At 34.6% G+C, this 19,577-nt stretch overlaps 1 protein-coding gene and 1 pseudogene across 2 annotated transcripts in view; one reads left to right on the top strand and one right to left on the bottom strand.

Moving 5' to 3' along the window:
• Positions 1 to 19,577, bottom strand: part of SKAP2 (src kinase associated phosphoprotein 2) — a 177,499-nt gene that overhangs the window by 56,841 nt on the left and 101,081 nt on the right. For both annotated transcript variants that reach the window (XM_012773351.2, XM_012773352.2), the window contains exons 5-6: positions 7,009 to 7,086; positions 5,893 to 5,976 (exon numbers count right to left, since the gene is read on the bottom strand). In XM_012773351.2, coding sequence (XP_012628805.2) covers positions 5,893 to 5,976; positions 7,009 to 7,086 — 162 coding nt within the window. The remainder of the gene's footprint in view (positions 1 to 5,892; positions 5,977 to 7,008; positions 7,087 to 19,577) is intronic.
• On the top strand, positions 14,840 to 19,241 carry LOC105875938 (transcription initiation factor IIA subunit 2 pseudogene; annotated as a pseudogene).

The raw sequence follows: 19,577 nt of genomic DNA, 5'->3' as shown, positions 1-19,577 counted from the left end.
AAGACCCTGCTTTTCTCCTTTCACATTAGCTTTCCTTCAGGACAGAGAAAACTTTAGCATTATATGGTAATCCATAATAGTTTATATGTATGTTAGTTCCATAGTGTTTTCTGGGATAGTTTCAAGGATACCTATTAACTTGACACAAGTAACTAAAAATAGTAAAATGTCAATAAAGTAGGAAATAAGGTCATATAAATTGATTTACCCAGAACTGTGAAAGACCAATAAAGTGTTTTATCTAGGTGAACTTTACAAATGGTGAAAGCCTATTCCTTTAAGTGCCAAAACTTTTAAAAATGTTAGTCACTGTGATGAAAATCTTGCTAAAATATATACTTCTGTAATTTTTCAAACAATGTCTTTTAAACGTAATTTAATATTTTCTTGATGATCTAATAGTATCATTTTGAGTATTCGTTTTTATTATAACACATTAATGCCCTCAGGATTTTTGAGGTGTTTTCCCTCTAGTAAATTTTCCTCAGCTTCTATCTCTTACTTTAACCTTGCCTCTATCATGCTGTTCGAATTTAATGTCTACAGAACTGAAGGCTGCCAAGAGAAACTAGATAATGAAATCTATTAAATCTGTAACTTAATTTTACACAATCCTAATTCAGTAGGTTCAAGGTAAAAAGCAGTTGGCTATGATCTCCTCCAAAAGAAAATGCATGGGGCTAATGACAGCTATTTCCTTCTACTTTTCACTGGCTTTTAGGTCGACAACTGTGTTCTGGGTTCAGCTGCCAAAAGGACAACCCACATTTACTGAGTTCCTTCTATAAGCCAGGAACTTAATACAATATATATCATATATACCTTGTAATAATTCTTAAGCAATAGAAGATATAATATCCCTAGCACTGATGGAAACAAACTTTAACTTAACCAACTTGCTCACAGTCATACAAATGGCAAGTGGTAAAAGCCAAAGACTAGTGTGAGTCTGATTCTAAAGCCTTGCTTTTATGACTTGCTTTCAATGACTTCACACTGTTTCCTAGAAAGGTATTTTTCAAAGTATGTTTTAAGAGTCACTATGGGCCGGGTGTGGTGGCTCACGCCTGTAATCCTAGCACTCTGGGAGGCTGAGGTGGGCGGATTGCTCAAGGTCAGGAGTTCAAAATCAGCCTGAGCAAGAGTGAGACCCTGTCTCTACTATAAATAGAAAGAAATTAATTGGCCAACTAATATATATAGAAAAAATTAGCCGGGCATGGTGGTGCATGCCTGTAGTCCCAGCTATTCGGGAGGCTGAGGCAGGAGGATTGCTTGAACCCAGGAGTTTGAGGTTGCTGTGAGGTAGGCTGACACCACGGGCACTCACTCTAGCCTGGGCAGCAAAGCAAGACTCTGTCTCAAAAAAAAAAGAGTCACTATGTTCGAATCATGTTGGATGCCTGTAAACACAGAAATGGCTACCTACCACTCTGCACTTGCTATGTAGGAATCTCTGGGGGTGGGTCTAGGGGGAAATCAGATTTTTAGCAAGTACCCCAGGTGATTCTGATATACACTAACACTTGAAAAACCCACTGCCCTAGACAGAATGTGAAATTTATGAAATTGCAGTAGAGAAGAAAATGTTATCTTGCATCTCCTCCTTCAACTTGGGTCAAACTTTCTCAGCTTCTTTATGGGCTCCTTTACCTTTGTCTGGCTCTTAAACAGGCATGATGGATTATGTTCTAAACCTTGCTCTTTTCTTATATTAAGAGATTAAATCTTCACTCTGCCTCTCAGTAGCCCTGCCTTAAGCTCTCTTGCTTAGACAGGTTTAACACCCCCCTAAATGGTACTGTTGACCCATTATCTGTACATTCTAATCCATCCTCCACAATACTATCACAATTACTTCCTAAAAACCAAATCCAGTCATGTAGTCCTTTGCTTAAAGGCCATATGCAAAATCTTTAGCAAGGTCCTCATTCTCAGGAAGTATCAATATCAGTATGTTATCAATATAATCTAAGCCACTTTTTCAGCGCTATGCGCCCCCTCCCCTCACTCACTCCACGCTCTAGCCTTGATCCCCACTTTGATCCCATCCATGGCCTTTCACAACTCAGAATCTCTGCTGTTCCTTTGCCTAGAAAGACCAATTTACCCTTTTTCACTGTCATATTCTATTTTTGCTGCTCTAAAACCCAAGACTGGGTAATTTATAAACAACGGAAATCTATTTCTCACAGTCTGGTGGCTGGGAAGCCCAAGATCAAGGCATTTGCAGTGAGGGCTGCTCCCTCTGTTTCAAGATGGGACCTCATGGCCACGTCCCCCAGAGGAGACGAATGCTATGTCTTTACATGGCAGAAAGGCAAAAGAAGGGCTCCAGAGCTCACTTTAGCCTGTTTTTATAAGAAGATTTATCCCACTCATGAGAGTGAAGTCCTCATGGCCTAATTAATTCCCCAAAGCCCCACTTCTTACTATAATCTCTTTGGGACTTAAGTTCCCATATGAATTTTGGAGGGATACATATATTCAAACTGTAGCATTCACCCAATGAACTCTTATGCATTCTTTAAAGGCCCAATGATGTATCTTCTTCACCAGGAAGTCTTCTCTAACTCCTCTAGGTAGATAGCTTTCCCTCCTTTGTGATCCAGAGATGTTTCATTTAAATTACTTACTATGCTGCATTGAAATTATAAGTTTACCTGCCCAGCTCCCACTACCAACTCTATAGCATCCTCTCTTCTTCTCACTAATACCCACAAAACCCAAACTGTGAGCGCCTCAAGGGATCTTTGGATCCCCAGTGCCTATTATCTACTAAGTGTCCAAGAAATGTTTATCAAATGAAAAAAGAATGAGTAAGTGAATGAATAAATACCTCGATGGACATCTGAATATCTAGGACCTAAGAAGTATGATGAATGAGACTCATGACAATCAAAGGAAAAGGAAGGAGATGAAAGGATGGATGTGATTTCATAAAGTGATAAAATATGTACTATATATACTTGTTACTTAAGGACCCTAAATGGCTATTAATAATAAATACAGACAATATTTATGGGTATGAAGGTAAGTGCATTATTTACCCTAGAGGATGGAACTACTCTTTCCAAGCCATTACTATCTTGATAGGTCAATATTTTTTTGGCACACAGAATAAGGTAAAAAATGTGAACTATATATCTGTCAAACAGTAACAAAGTACAGTTTAACCTAGTAAGTGGTATCAACTTCTTCTGTGCCTCTATAATCCATTTATCTAAATCCTACTTAGTTGGAGGATTATAGTTCTCATATATCTAAATAAGAGCGCTTTTCAAAGTTTAGGTAAATGGTTCACATATACAGTAAACAAGGCAGTACAAACCAGCTATCTAATTTCACAAAAGAAAAAAATTTATTTGACACATTTTCCTAGAAAGAAAAAGATATAAAGGAAGGAAATCAGTGTCATGTCAAATAAGCAATTAAAAACTGTCTGAAGATAGATCTTTTTTCTGGAGTCCCTAAAAGGAAAAGAATTGGCTGAGAATTCCAAAGAAAACAACCAAAAGAGAAGAGAATCACTAAGAACAGATCTGAAATTTCACTGGAAATAGGAGGCTTCGTAGTAGCAGACAGGGACAATTTAAGGAAATATAAGCCAGATCTTCAAATAGCAACATGAAAAAGGAAAGCTAGAATGGTAATTTTTAAAAAGCCCAAGTGACAGAGAAGGCTAAATGAATCACAAAGTAGTTAAAATGCAAATTACAAAGAATGTTACTACCACGAGGTCTCATCAAATAGGAATAAAAATGGGAATTTAACTCATACCAAAACAAATTATAATTATTAGCCTTTGAAGTAAATATTAACATGCCTTGGGTTTTGGGAAAACTCTTGCTGATCTTAGACCTAACAGCTGGTATATACCAGTCAGGACAGGAAATGGAGGAAATGCTGACATTAGTATACATTACTTCTTAAAAGAAATTAGAAATGAGAAGCCTAACTGAACCAAAGTCGTAAGGATTTGATGCCTCTCTTCCCTGGTCTGATGAAAAAGAGGATTTGTGTGTGTGTGTGTGGAAAGGTAAGATCTTGATCTACATTCACAATACTGTAAAAAACTATATTGCTATAATAGTAATGATATATGATAATCTTAATTGAAGTTGGACTCTAAATTTTCTAACCTATTTCACCTACTTACTCTTAGCAGAAGAAAGAAGGCTGCTTGTTTATAGTTGTTTAAAGTTTACACTTCATTGATGCCATTATTATATTTGAACATATTATAAATTACTGATGGAATGCAAACGAGCCACTAAATTAATTTTTTTTGAGATGGCGTCTCACTATGTTACCCAGGCTGGACTCAAACTCCTGAGCTCAAGTGATCCTCCTGCCTCAGCCTTCTGAGTAGCTGGGACTACAGATGCCTGCCATCATACCCAGCTCCTACATTAATTCTTAATTTGTTAATCTCATTAGCCAAAAAGTAAGACCAATTTCTAGCATTATGTAAGTATGTCAAATTTATTGGAAATACAATAATCTTATCTGCATGTTTTTATAAGGAAAAAACCCTCAAAACTGCAAATAATGTCAGATAAAACCAATTTCCAAACCACACTGATGAATAACAATTCTGGCTAGGCACGGTGGCTCATGCCTATAATCCCAGAGCTTTGAGAGGCTGAGGCAGGATGATAGCTTGAGATGGAGGGTTTAAGACCAGCTGGGGCAACACAAACACAGTGAGACCACTGTCTCTACAAAAAAAAAAAAAAAAAAACTAAGCAAGGTGCAGTGGTCCACACCTGTAGTCCTAGCTACTGAGGAGGCTGAGGCAGGAAGAATGCTTGAGCCTGCCTAGGTGACAGCATGAAATCCTGTCTCTAAAAAGATAAAAAATAATATTCTAATTCTGTGGGAAAGCTTATATTCAGTGATACTGGACTCTTACATCTTTTTTCTTTTAAAAGTATTCTTTCTGGAAATGAATGTTATCAATTTCTATGTGACCTTTACTTAATAATAGTCAATTCCTGGCCTCCTTTCCCTAGAAAAAAGCAAAACTAAGAAAGCTTACATTCTCTAAATTTCATTAGTCTGTGGCTTTATTTGTTCAAATAATAAACTTAAAATTATTTGAACTATGATGAAGAGATTTACTAAATAACAAATGAAGCTACAAAATGTATCTTATTGTTTCTAAATTACCATAGTGACAGTAGTGGCTAAGAACATGGACTCTAACCATATTGCTTAGGTTAAAATCCCAAATCTGAGTTGTGTGCGATAGCATGCACCTATAGTTCTAGCTACTCAGGAGACTGAGGCAGGAGGATTGCTTGAAGCCAGGAGTTTGAGGCTACAGTGCACTATAATTGTGCATGGGACAGCCATTGTACTCCAGCCTGAGTAACACACACACACAAAAAATCCCAAATCTGCCATTTACCAGCTCTGTGAACTCGAATAAGTTACTTAATCCCTCTGTTCTCAGATTTCCTAACAGTAAAATAACTGGTGCTAACTGTATCTAATTTTTTTTTTAATATTTAAGAAAAATAATATCTTTTTCTGCTTTCAAAACTTTCATCCCCTACGGTCTTAACTTTTCCAGAAATCCTACAATGTAGCCTGATGATAAATATTTCCTAAGATGAAAGGCCACACAAATGAAACTTATTTTACTCTCTTTCCTAATTTAATAAAACATAATTGTATTAACTTTGAGGGCTTTCTGGAATTCAAAGCATTTATCAAATAATAAAATAGGATTATAAATTAGTCTTAGACTATAATTGTTAAAATTTTCAGTTATTCTTTCTCCATTTGTCTTCAGTTTATTCTGTTTCCAAAGGAAGGGGAGGGTCAAAATGGCCAAAAAAAAACCCTCATGCAATAGAAGTTGATAAAATTGAACACCAACGCTACCTTTATCACTCCCATAATAATAGAATACTCCTTTACTGAGAGCACACCACCGTTTCTGCCATTCAAATCCCAGAAAGCTGTGATCTACAATAAACAGGAAAAAGATCAGTTTAGATAATGTATATTACATTTATAAATGTAAGGCTATTTCCTTATTGTAAAAGAAAAAGCTAATATGATTTCTTTGAACTCTAACATTCTATGACTAATTAATTTGTATCTACTTTTCCAAGAGACAAAAAACAAACAACAACAAACCCACAAGCTAAAAGGAAAAAAGTGAAGCAGAGATGGAGCTGCCATACGTAAGGAATCAACTGCACAGCTAACCAACTTTCCTAACAGGGGCAGTCAAAAAGGCATCACTATATGGTCTTGGGATAATTGATTCATCTGGGTGGATTCATAATTTACTCATCTGTTATAAAAGGCAGGAGGAGGAGTTGACTCAGGTTATTTCTGTTATCTCTTTTAGCTTTAAAATTCAGCTAAAGAAAAGCAAATGGAATATAAACAGAAGGGCCCAAAGGGACTACCTGAGAGAGAAGTAGAATGGTAATGAAAAGACAACTTTCTGCTTTTCATTTCTCATATCATAACACCACCTCCATAATTCATTTCCATTAAATATCGGTATTGAAAGAGTGAGACCATATGGTCAACTCCCAATTACCATACCCAGTGGAGAGGAACACTGAAATGAATAATAGACAATGGCAGACAAGATGCCAGGCTCGATCTGAACCATAGCAGACGTGGTGTATGCCAGGTCGAGTGCAGGATAACCTGCTGCTCAGCCAGGTGAGATAAGGGTGAGAAATCCCATCCTTGAGAACACAGTCATGGCCTGCAGCTTTCCTGTAAGAGGCAGGAAGCAGCTCCCGAATCATTTACAAATAACCAAGGTTGACAACCTGACTTAGTGCTTTCTTATTAAAAATCATTTAATGCTCAAAGTTACATTTTATGGTTTAGATAATGTAATCCAGACTGTTTTACATTCTTAAAACTCTTCAATCACCTAAAGAGAATACTGCCTTCACATGTATACTGCAAACATGTGCTATCTAAGGATGAAAACATTTTTAGATTTTTAATTAGAATCTTACAGCTTACCTTTTCTGCGTTTTTCAAGGTAGCCAGCCTTTAGAACAAAAGGAAGGTCCTGTGCTGGAATTGGAGGAAACTGTGTTCCTGTGGGAAATGGGGGAGAAAAAAAAGCATTGAGTAATCCATTTTAGAAAAACCAAGTGCCAGATAGCATTAGATTCAGTGTACTTTTAATTACCAAAATTGCTTAAATCCAAGTCTAACAGCCTTGTTTCATATCCATTTCATAGTCCCTTTACTACTCCTGTAAATCTCAAGAGCAAAAAAAAAAAAAAAGTTCTGTACTCCTATATTTTAATATATTATTCTCCCCAAATCAGTAATATTCTATAACTCTAAAGGGTGATACATTTTAATCTACATTCTATAGGGACAAGACAGAGAGGTTGGGAACTTCAAATAGATCATACAAGCTTCTTCATATTTATAGTGGATTAACTCTTCAAGAATTTCAATGCATACTGACTCTTACCCATGTATCCCTATTCCTACTAAGTAAAATATAAAATAATTTTCCCCCAAAATCAAATGCTAAAATTTGTTTCTCTGAGTCCATGGCAAATATTCTCTCTCGTGGTTGTATTCACAGAGAAACCTTACAGACATCCCACTTAGTATGCTTTAGGTTTTTCTAGGGCATTCAAGAGTCTATAACTAGATAGATCTGATAGAACTATCATAAACAAATAGTGGGTCCTTACAAAAAATTTAAAGATTAAGCTAAAAGTTAAGGCAACTCGAAATTGCATATAAATGGTCATAAATGACAGATTGCTCAATAGTTTCTCAAGTGTTCAATATTTTTATAAACTTCATTAGAAATATAATAGTTATCCTCAATTTTATTAGATCGCTAACAAATGGAAACTACTAATCTAATGAAAGCTTCTATGAAATACATCCAATGGAAATGGTTTCAATATATCTTAAGATAGAAAATGTCTGATAGGAAGTTCACTACATACCAATGCATTGCAGAATTCTACCAATTTTTTTTTAATATCATGGGGATCACAATAGCTAACAGTCATACATATTTTCCCTTAAGAAGTAATGATTAAAATTAAAGCACTAATTTCAGTTCCCTGGTGGGTCACTATCACTCAGTAAACACAAAACGATATCATTAAAATATATTTAAAATACAGCATTGATTTTGAAATGCATATAAAATTTTAGGGAAAGCCAGTGTAAATACTTGAAAAGCTGTTCAATAAATGTAACTATGTTTCTTTCTTTCAAAATAAACTTGATTCATACAAAAGTGTACATTATTTACTATAATATTTTTGTACATAAAGTAAAAATCACATACAGAAATTTTATCTGTGTGAACAAGTCCTGGTCAACAATTAAACTAAAGAGGGTAACTGTGGTATGATTTGGTCTTAGTGAGAAGTAGTCCCACAACTCTCTCATTTCCATCGAGCATAATAAATGCTCCTTACATACAGAATAAATGCTCTCTAATCTTAAGAAGAAAATAAAAATTATTCTTAAAAGAAATGAGTACCTTTACTATAGCTTTCCACTTTAAAAATCTGTCAAAAAGAAAGGAGAGGAGAGAAAAAGTGGATAGAGGGGAGTGGAAGTGGGGGAAGAAGAGGAGGAGGTGGGAAATTAGAATTTGCTATATTTGATGACTATATACATAACCTAAATCTTTGTTTTAAAAAAAAGTTGATTAAATTTCCACCTGATAAATTGAAGTCATAAGCAATATTATGCTCAATTCTCAATTCATGTTTCTAACATAAAATCTTTTATTTCATTCCTGGGGAGGGAAGAAGCAAGGTTTTTTTTAAACTGAAATTTCATTTTTCTAAACCTTACTATTTATCCAACATCCAGGATTTGAATCATTCTTTTGAGAAGTACATCAATAGTAATCCCTTTAAATGCTTCAGATTTTTAAGTTCTTAGAAAAACCATTTGTTTAGCACCATAAACATATAAATACTTTTAGATGGTAGAAATTAAAATTTTGTTATAAGATATAAAAAGTAGCAATTTCTCCTTTTAAAATAACATGAATTCTCACATAGTTTAGACCCCATACCACTGTACCTACGATGATCAATAGTATAAAACCATTTAAGAAGATTCAGATTGGTCCGAAGAATTAAGACTACACAAATGCAGGTATAATAAAGTAACCAAGTCCCATGAACAAATTTCAATGACCTGTATATGATTTTTATAATCCTCTCCCTTAAATATCCACTTGATCTTCTGAGTTGTTTCCCAGAAATGGTGGCTTCTCTGTAAGACAAAGGAGCTGAGATTCTGAAGGCCCCAGGGCAGACTTCCTGATGCGCAGGCCCCTACAACCTGCCCCAATGCACGAAGCCCCTTGTTAGTTTCACCATGACCTGCCTCAAGGCATGTGGCCCCTCCTTTAAAAGTCCATGATTTCATTAGTTGGAAAAATGGATTTCAGGCAGCTTCTCCTGTTCTCTTGACAAGCAAGATACCTGTCACATAAAAAATTCCTTTCTTCCTTGGTAACCTTGTTGCCTCAATAATTGGATCTTTGTGTGACAAGCAACTAGACATAGACTGAAAGCCCCTTGCGGTTTCAACAACAATACATGAAGAAAAGTTAAGTGAAGGTGAGTATAGCACCTTCAGGCACTAGCAGGCAACAACAAAGAGCTGCCAAATATTTGCCACACACCATCTTACATTATCTTATGATGCAACACAGCCAATTACACAACATTCAAATGAATTCACAATTACATTATCAGCTCTGCTACACTATCAAAATTCATACCCTTGACTTACAAATACATTCACTGGGCCTTAGTCCTTTAGTATATAGTAGGCATTCAGTAAATGTTAGCTTTTATTAATTATTACAATTAAATATTATTATATGTTACTATCACTGCAACTGTTAGTTCAAATGAATAGATGCTAATGTAAATGTAAGATTATGTTGCTCAGAGAACATGAATCAGAAAGGAAAAAGCATGATTAGTAACTCTACAAGTTAAGCATTGTAGTTATTTTTAAAGCAGTTACAGATTGCCTTTTGGTTAAGTGAAAGTGGTTAATGAAGAAATTATACCCCGTGAAACTGAATAAACAATTAAAAGTTAAAAAAAAAAAAAAAGAAAAAAGAAATTGTATCCTAAATAAGGGGAGCAAAAAACTTAACCCATACTCTAGGCCACCCTATTTACACTGCAGAAAACTATTACATGGCCTTGCTTAAGTGGCCACAAGTTTTCAGTATTCCAAGGAAATAGGTATAATATATACTGAGAAAGACTAGCTTTCTTTTTACAAAATGAGTATGTATTTCTTATATGATAGTCTTACTTTTCTAAAGAAGCTCAAAATATTAGATATAAAAACTAACACCCTACAAGGGTTACTAAGCAAGAAATAGGTCTTCCAAATTGCAGGTGCCAACATCTCATCATACCAATATAATCCCAGTGCATTATAATTTTGTATAAAGGTAGAAAAATGCTTTTTGTTTTATTTCCATTATCCTTCCAGATCATGTCCACTATCTTTTTTTTTTTTTTTGATGTCTACTATCTTAATGACGTTTTTGGCTAAAGGGAACATTGGACACTTAGCTTTAGGAAATAGCCTATCAATAAGCCAGAGTTCCCAGCCCTATTACTAGTTCAGAACTCATCATTCCATAAGTACAGTTTAATTACATTTTCCTTCACACTTGCCCACATAGATATAGATGCCATCTTCCTTGCTTCTAGAGAGTAGGTAATAGATACAAAGATGCATAGATATTGATACTTTGTCTCTTATTATTCTAAAAGGGTTTAAGTGCAAAAATTCGCCAGCATATCTGCAAAGTAAACAAACAAAAACTAAAACACAATAAAAAAGACTATATATCAACAAGGGAGAGAAACCTACACTTAACTTGAATATAAATATTAAATAAAGTGACTCAATGGTATAGCAGATATCCAGAAGCTTAGCTTTACATTGATCCTGACTTCAAGATCCACAGTATAGGTTAAAGAAGTCCGTAATGAAATTTCAGTTCTGCAAATTTTTTACCTTAAACAGGCAAAAAATCCCAGCCTCTCTGGGATTCAGTTTCCTCATCTAAAACCTGAAAAAATTAGGTTAGATCATCTCTGTAGTCCTCTCAATTAATTCTACACTAATATTTTCTTGTACTTTCAGTAACAAACGGCCAAGGTCCAAGATGGATTCAATTTTCCATGACATCAAATGTGGAAATTGTACACAACATATTTTTTTGTAGAACTGATAATTTCCTTTAGATCAAGCATAGACCTATTTTATGTCATTTCAAAGGTTTAATTTCTAGCTAGAACGTTGGCCTAGAATATCTATGAAAGAAAATAAATGTATAAATTAAACATTTTTCTTATTCTAATAATTCTCCCCTCCACATGGGAAATTTGGAATTTGAAATCCTTTTAATATTTTTTTTTAGTGGCAAAAAGAAAATACATATTCAACAGACATATCAAATACTAGCCTTTAAGAAAATAATCTCAGGCCGGGCACGGTGGCTCACGCCTGTAATCCTAGCACTCTGGGAGGCCGAGGCGGGCGGATTGCTCAAGGTCAGGAGTTCAAAACCAGCCTGAGCGAAACCCCGTCTCTACCATAAAAATAGAAAGAAATTAATTGGCCAACTAATATATATATATATATATATATATAAATCAGCCGAGCATGGTGGCGAATGCCTGTAGTCCCAGCTACTCGGGAGGCTGAGGCAGGAGGATCGCTTGAGCCCAGGAGTTTGAGGTTGCTGTGAGCTAGGCTGACGCCACAGCACTCACTCTAGCCTAGGCAACAAAAGCGAGACTCTGTCTCCAAAAAAAAAAAAAAAGAAAAAAAAAAGAAAATAATCTCTGTAGTAACTCTGAAAGATGACTAATTATGTTACTTTAGCATAGTCCTTTCCCAGAACTTGTTTTCTCACCTTGGCACTATTACTTTCTTCAGAATGGATTAAACAAAGAATATACTAGTAGGGGTGATCTCTAAGGGTATCACAGTATTTCCTTTAAAACAAAAACAAAAATGGCTCGCACCATGATTTGACACTAAGATGGTCAACTTCCAATTAGTAGAACCATAACAGAATTCCCAGGAGAGTTAAGCTTTGGGGATAAGGCTTTAAAACCCACGTGATGACACTGGAGCCAAAGCAGAGGTTATAACTCACAGGTTTACCAACTGTTAGTCTCCTCCCTCCTCTGTAAAGTGGAAAGTCATTTTCAAAGCTACCAGGCAAAAACTGAACAGCCATTAGGATAATTCAAGTTTACCTTTATTAACTTAACCTCATGAAATAAAAATTTCAATATTCTCATGACAATTTGCAATGACTTCAATAGGTCTATCTGGAACCAAAGAAGACAACAATAACATTTAATATTATTAACTATATACACGTAAGACATGTTCATGAATATGATCCCAAAGATTATTTATTTGTGGCTGCTACTAATTTTCATGGAAATCTACCAAAATATGTAAAAGTCAAAAGGCAAGATCCCAGAATAATTATGAAAAATCTGAAATGAAGTGTGTTCATCAACATCCACTAAAATAAGAATCAAAAATTCACAGATAAAAAGTATGTGTGAATTACATTATCCATAGAGTCCAATTATCCTTCTCCATTCACTTAAAACTGCTTCTTTGGCCGGGCGCTGTGGCTCACGCCTGTAATCCTAGCTCTTGGGAAGCCGAGGCGGGCGGATTGCTCAAGGTCAGGAGTTCGAAACCAGCCTGAGCAAGAGCGAGACCCCCGTCTCTACTATAAATAGAAAGAAATTAATTGGCCAACTGATATATATATAAAAAATTAGCTGGGCATGGTGGCGCATGCCTGTAGTCCCAGCTACCCGGGAGGCTGAGGCAGAAGGATCACTCGAGCCCAGGAGTTTGAGGTTGCTGTGAGCTAGGCTGATGCCACGGCACTCACTCTAGCCTGGGCAACAAAGCGAGACTCTGTCTCAAAAAAAAAAAAAAAAAAACTGCTTCTTTTACTTTTACATATGCTTGAGTGTATGTCTTGAATATGAACTATCTTATTATATACCTGAAGATTGCTGGGGTTTTTTTTATAAATCTTTAAGACAGGAATACTTTCCTTTTCTCATAAAATTAGATGTAAAAAAAAAACACTCTAAGATTTCTGGTTCTTCAGTCTAATGATAGATAGATAACTAGGTATCACATTGTTATATTAAACTCATTCCTTACAGACTTAAAAATATGGTTTTTACCTTAAAAAATCCCAGAGTTATTCATTTGTGGAAAACCTTATAAGAATCTCTCAATTATTTCCAGGGATGATAGTATAATAATACACTGAATCAATCATTTAAAAATAAGGTTCACTATGAGAAATTTCACCTTTGAGACAAGAGTATTATTTCACATACTTATAATACAGGATACCCATTGTGCTTTTATATTTAGGTAAAGGCTACTTTTTAGTAACAGATATTTAGATTTCACAGAAAGAATTTAAATCAAATTGTATCTACTACCTAGAGTAAATTCTCAGGTACTTTGTATCTGCCTATATCTTAATCATCTGTTCCATGACAAGAAAAATAAATAAATTCATAAAAACAACAGCCTTTTTAAAAGTCTCTGATGTACAAACACATTAAGGAAATGAGATCCAAGCTTAAAATGGAATGTATGTTTTTCCTTAAGTTAAAAATATAATTCTAAATATATCAAAATTTTCAGAGACTCTATTATAAAATATAAACAATTATAAACTGAGTTTTAATTTAATGCTCTTCTTTACTACAATAACAGTGTGACTTAGCAAGTGATTGATGCTTGATTTCACTAAGCTTTAGTTTTCAAATCTTTGAATGTAAGTAATAAGAGGGAACACACACTATGGAGAATTACTGTGGTTATTTAGTAGGATGTACTTAGCCCTTTAAAAAATATTAGTTCTTATTATTAAACGGCAATTCAAATTTGCTACAAGTCCATTGTTCCACATATAAGAAAACAAGAAAGCTGAAAAGATAAACTGCCAGAATAAAAACATGAAAGTTAAACATCTTTTCACAATACTAGTTTCTTTCCATTTAACAGATATTTGGGGAAAAAAATCTGATGCATGGAAAAATATCTGACGGTATTATAAATAGTGAAGATTAGCATAAATGCAAAGAAACAATTTGTTTAAAAAAAAATCTACTAGTGTATATTATATGCTAGGCTCTCTTCTAAACATTACCTAAAGCAGGCAACTAGGAAAAATAAATGTAACTTCATCAAACATTTGTTGAAAGAGGCTGGGCATGGTGGCTCATCTGCAATTCTAGCATTTGGGGAGGCCAAGGTAGGATAAGCACTTTAGACCAAGGGTTATCAGCCTAACATAGGTGACCCTGTCTCTACAAAAAATTTGAAAATTAGGCAGGCATGGTGGCACATGCCTGTAGTCTGAGCTATCCAGGAGTCTGAGAGAGAAGGATCACTTGAGCCCAGGAGTTGGAGGTTGCAGTGAGCTATGATGATGCCAAGAACTCAGGCCTGGGCAACAGAGTGAGATCCTGTCTCTAAAAAAAATTAAAATAATAGTTGTTAAAGGCATTGTTTTAAAAAAAAAGTCAAAACATTTATGAATAAAATGTAAAGAATAATAATTAATAATAGGTCTTACTTCTTTCTTCCTTTCCCATGCTATCTCTATATAAAACACAACCTTTTCCACATCTTCACACCATAAGCTTTAACCATCTCTTTTTCAGTGGCATGATTACAAATATCATCATGGTTCAATGAGGTCATAACTGCAACAGTTAACATTTGCTGAGACTTTACCATGAGGTAAGCATGGCATAGTCATCATCTCATTTCATTCTCATACAACCCCCACAAGTAAGTATATTAACTGCATGTTACCAATGGGAAATCAAAGTCATACACTTTGAGTGGAGACAGGACCCCAAGTTTATCTGCCTAAAAAGCCCATTTTCTGAAATGCTATGTTCTGTTGCTGATAAAATAAATGAATGCCATCTATAGACACCGTATAAGACAATATCATTGAATCACTTTTTTACGGCATTGAAGTAATCACTATTAAGATTAATTCTATAAAACCAAATGCTATATTTAAAAATACTATGTATTTAAAATTCTGTAGTGCTTGTTTCATTTTCTACAAGATTTTAGATCAATTTTGATTCTAAGAATGTATTTCTAAAGACTTCCGTTTTAGTTTAAAAATACATACACACAAACATGGAACAAATGGGAAAACTGATACTCTTGGAAGGAAAAAGAGGCTCTTTTTGTATGCAGATTCCTCTAGCAAACTGTATAGAAATAAGAAATGAATATAATTTAGGCTGAATTCTTTAGCTCCTTTCTACTCACCTATCCTCTATTTTCACACAGGCTGTAGGAAAATTCTTTCATTGATTTATTCATTTTTGCAATTGTTTTATTTGTGCATTTTAAATTATAAATTTTTAAAATTATTTTCATAATATAAACATTTTATAATTTATAATAGTTTTAAATTCATTTTTATTCACTTATTTTTCCTATTCTGTGTACAAAAAGTTTAGAGGCATTAATAACATAAGATCATATATGAAGTATCTGAAATAGGAATACGCAGTTATAATGTCTTCTATATGGTACGGTCTAATATGTTTTTGTTTTTGCCTTGAAGAAAGAACAGGTACATAAACAATTATCATTTTATCTCCCAAAAGAACCTTATAAATGAGAGGTGGTTAAAATAAGTTTAAAAAAGTGAAAAATGTGTAGCTTAAAAATTATCAAATACAAAATTATTTTATGACTAAATTAATAAGAAGTAAATATTGTTAAATTAAGGTTTTGACTCTATTCATAGTCCTACTCTGATTATTTGATTACTTAGTTGGGCTTGATTACTAAAGCAAGTACATTCCCAAACATTCTTTGTGCTTTCGTATTCATAAATAAATAATATACCTATTTTTATTTAAGAAGGAAAATTCTTTTATTAAGAAGGAAATTCCTTAATTTTTATTTAAATCAAAAAGTTCTTGGGAATTTCCCCTCTTCTGTCATTCAAAGTAACTATTGTGGTTTGAAGTTTTATAAGCATTTTCTTTAAAAACGTGTGTAATCTCTCTACCCTCTCTCTTAACACACACACATATAGGAACACACACACACACACACACACACACACGTGCACAATTTGTATTCCTTCCATCTAAAACTAGAGGTTTTTCCATAACTTTTTTTAATATAGGTATGAAATTCATTACCTACTATTATTACTGCTAATTTAGTAACATACTGCCTTCTTCTCCCCAAAAAGCATTTCAATTTTGATTCTGCATTTGTACAGATACATTTAGTAAGGCAAATTAAAAGCAAATAGGAGATATTAGCCTATGTATACATAACAAACACAAAAAGGGTGGGGAGGGGAGAGTGATAAAGCAAATATCTGTATAGAAAAATATAAATGTTAGGGGAATTGGGGTGAAAGGTATATGGGAATTCTTTGTACTATTCTTGTAACTTTTCTGTGTCATTATTTCAATTTTTTTTTTAATCAAGACAAAACTATGAGTCAGGGTGGAACACAAAACAAGTTGGAAATACAAAGTCATTTACACTTGTAAGGAGTGGGCCAAAATTCAGTTATAAGCTTTATAACAACCAACGTGAAGCTTTATAACAACCAACACAATAAACTGTGGGCCATTACCCATAAGATAAATATAGATCATTGTTCAGGGAAGAACACACAACTATTACCTGGCTCCTGGCACTGAAATGAGAAAGAAATTTCTCCCACACATTCTCAATGTCCTCAATAACATTTTTACAGTATATAAAACAAGAGTTTCATAGGGTTGTTTTGTATAACATCATTCATTGAGCCAATAGCCTAATGGCAAAGCAAAATTCAGTAAAAGCAATTCTACAGAGTGCAAAACTAGGCAGCCGAAGTATATAGCTCCCAAACAGCTTTGTTAAACTCAAGGATAAGATCATAGAATATCCACATGAATAGACACCCTGCACATTTGCAGACAATCTTTCCAATATACTGTTTGCCTTGTTCATACTTTTGGTATATGTTAAATCAAGTAGAAGCTAAATTTTCTGCAAGAAGCTAACACCTCTTCAATGTTGCTACTTAAGTCAAGAGACATATCCTTTAACAAGCAGCCAAGCTGGGGGTAAAATTAATACACACTTACTCATAAATTTACATATAAATTTATAAAGTTTAATAGCTTTGCAGGGACATATGCCTGGATGAAGATCACCTTAACACACAAAAAAACAAGCAACTGGCCTATAAAGTTCTAGCTCAGTACCAGGACAGCTCTAGCCAATAAAATTTTAAGCACATGCCTACTCCATATTAACAAAACATCCACCGAGCCAACATATTATTGAGACCAATAAAATGCCCAAGTCTAGTCTTCAGTATGAACTGGTAACCATACATACAACTGGATAACTAAAAGAATTACAAAGCATTATTAGCTATATAACTGAGTAAATTACTAGAGATTATGTACGAAAACTTCAATACTAGAACAATTAATGTGTGGTGGTTCTTTTCCTATTGCCAGAAAATAAAAGCATACCACAGGCTTAATCCTTTTTCTGATCCTTAGCTTTAAAGAATACTGTTAACAGACACATGTGAGTCTGGCCAGGGAGAAAGACACAGACATTCATGTGATACTTACAACATCAGGGTAACAGACTGTGTCCACTTGTATGTCTTTTTCACTAGACTTTGAGCAAGGGGATCATAAGGCAGAGGTTTCGAAACTTGAGTGTGCATCAAAATGACCAAATGTACTTCTTTAAAATATAGAAGTATAATCCGAAAGTAAACTATCTATATTGCTCAGAAGGGTATATTTAAACATTTCATTTTGTTTATAGATTTATAAAATATGCTTTAAGATAAAATAAAATTCACAAAATAAAAAGAATATCAATAAACAAATAAAACATAGTTTTGCAATCAGCACAACACTGAAAACAGAAGGGAAATACCAGGCATATAAATGATCGTGCAGATGATAATTTTTACTTATACATTACTTAACTTCTGAATCATTAAAATAATTTTACAAACATTTAATACACCTTTCATAGTAGTCATGCATGACATTTTCTGCAAGAAGCTGTCATAATATAAAACAGTATTAAGCAGCCAGTTGCATACATCTGTTCATTCATTCATCAAACAGCTACTGAGTATCCAACATGTGCCAGGCACTGCGATGGGCAAGAGATGCAGTTATAGTCCTTGCTTTTGGGAAGCTTATGACTATATGCTGTTCCCTGCTGAAGAAGAAATTCAAGAAACCATTGAAGAAAGAGAATGAGAGGCAAAGCAACAGCAGAGGGCTGTCAGAACTGAAGAGCAAAGGGGTTATCCATCCTTATATTTATTTCCCCCTTTAATATCTACTTTCATGGTTGGTAACACTCCATTTCATTCCTAAACTTTCTAACAACCAACCTGTAGAAAGAAATATTAATACAATTAAAACAAAAAAGAAATTGGGACAGAACATACAGTATAAAATGTACCCAATTTTAGCCATGTGATTTTAGCATAGTTTTCAAAAATAAGTATCCATGATGTGAAAAAGTCAACTGCCAAATACAGAAGCTGATACTTACTAGGCGTGAGTCACCAGAAGGCAATCCAGTCACGTGTTTACTGTGTGGATTATGTCACCCTGGGGTTCATAAAGCTGAAGTGGCCCAGTCACCACCCATGGTCTCCTTTTCCAACTCCAATTAAGAGTTGTCATTAACAGGTGGTTAGAGAGTAGGAATGTCCTGCTGGGCTCCTGGCCACTTCTCCCCTCCGCTACGGGAGGCGCCTTCCCCACAGCCACGGCGTGTCGGTTATACAGAAATACCACTTTGGGAAACAGGCTTCAGGAAAGCCTAGATGAGCTCATACAGTTTCAACAGATCACCACCCCCCCAAACTTGCCCTTCAAGTTCTACTTCAGTTTGATAAGGCTATAAATTCAGCATTGGCTCAGAGGGTCAGGAACAGAGTCAATTTCAGGGGCTCTCTAAATATGTACAGATTCCCCGATAATGTGTGGACTTTTGTGTTGAATAATGTTGAATTCAGAGAGGTGACAGAACTTACTAAAGTGGATAAAGTGAAAACTGTAGCCTGTAATAGTAAAAATACTGGCTCCATTACTACAGAATGAATAGAAAACAATAGCGTTTTTATGTCATCCTCTGTTATTATTTATCACTTTTTGAAAAGAAGCATAGAAGAGACTTTTTAAAATTTATTCTAGCATTACAGAAATGACTACACTATGTTATATGAAAATTCCAATAGAAAGGAGCTTATAACTCTGTAGCCTCTTACCTTTATTATACACCATGAAAAAACATAACTTTTTTTAAAGGACAAATCATAAGTTGTTGCCTTCCTAAAAACATTCTTGAATAAACTCATTTTAAAACTCAAAAAAAGGGAGATTAAAAGAAGTAAATTGGCCCTGCGTGCTCTGTCTGGCGGGCCAGCCGGCACACCA

Source organism: Microcebus murinus, chromosome 9 (assembly GCF_040939455.1).
Source record: "Microcebus murinus isolate Inina chromosome 9, M.murinus_Inina_mat1.0, whole genome shotgun sequence".
NCBI classification, from domain to species: domain Eukaryota; kingdom Metazoa; phylum Chordata; class Mammalia; order Primates; family Cheirogaleidae; genus Microcebus; species Microcebus murinus.
The sequence above is the reverse complement of the archived record's forward strand: the minus strand, read 5'-3'. Positions and strand labels throughout refer to the sequence as shown.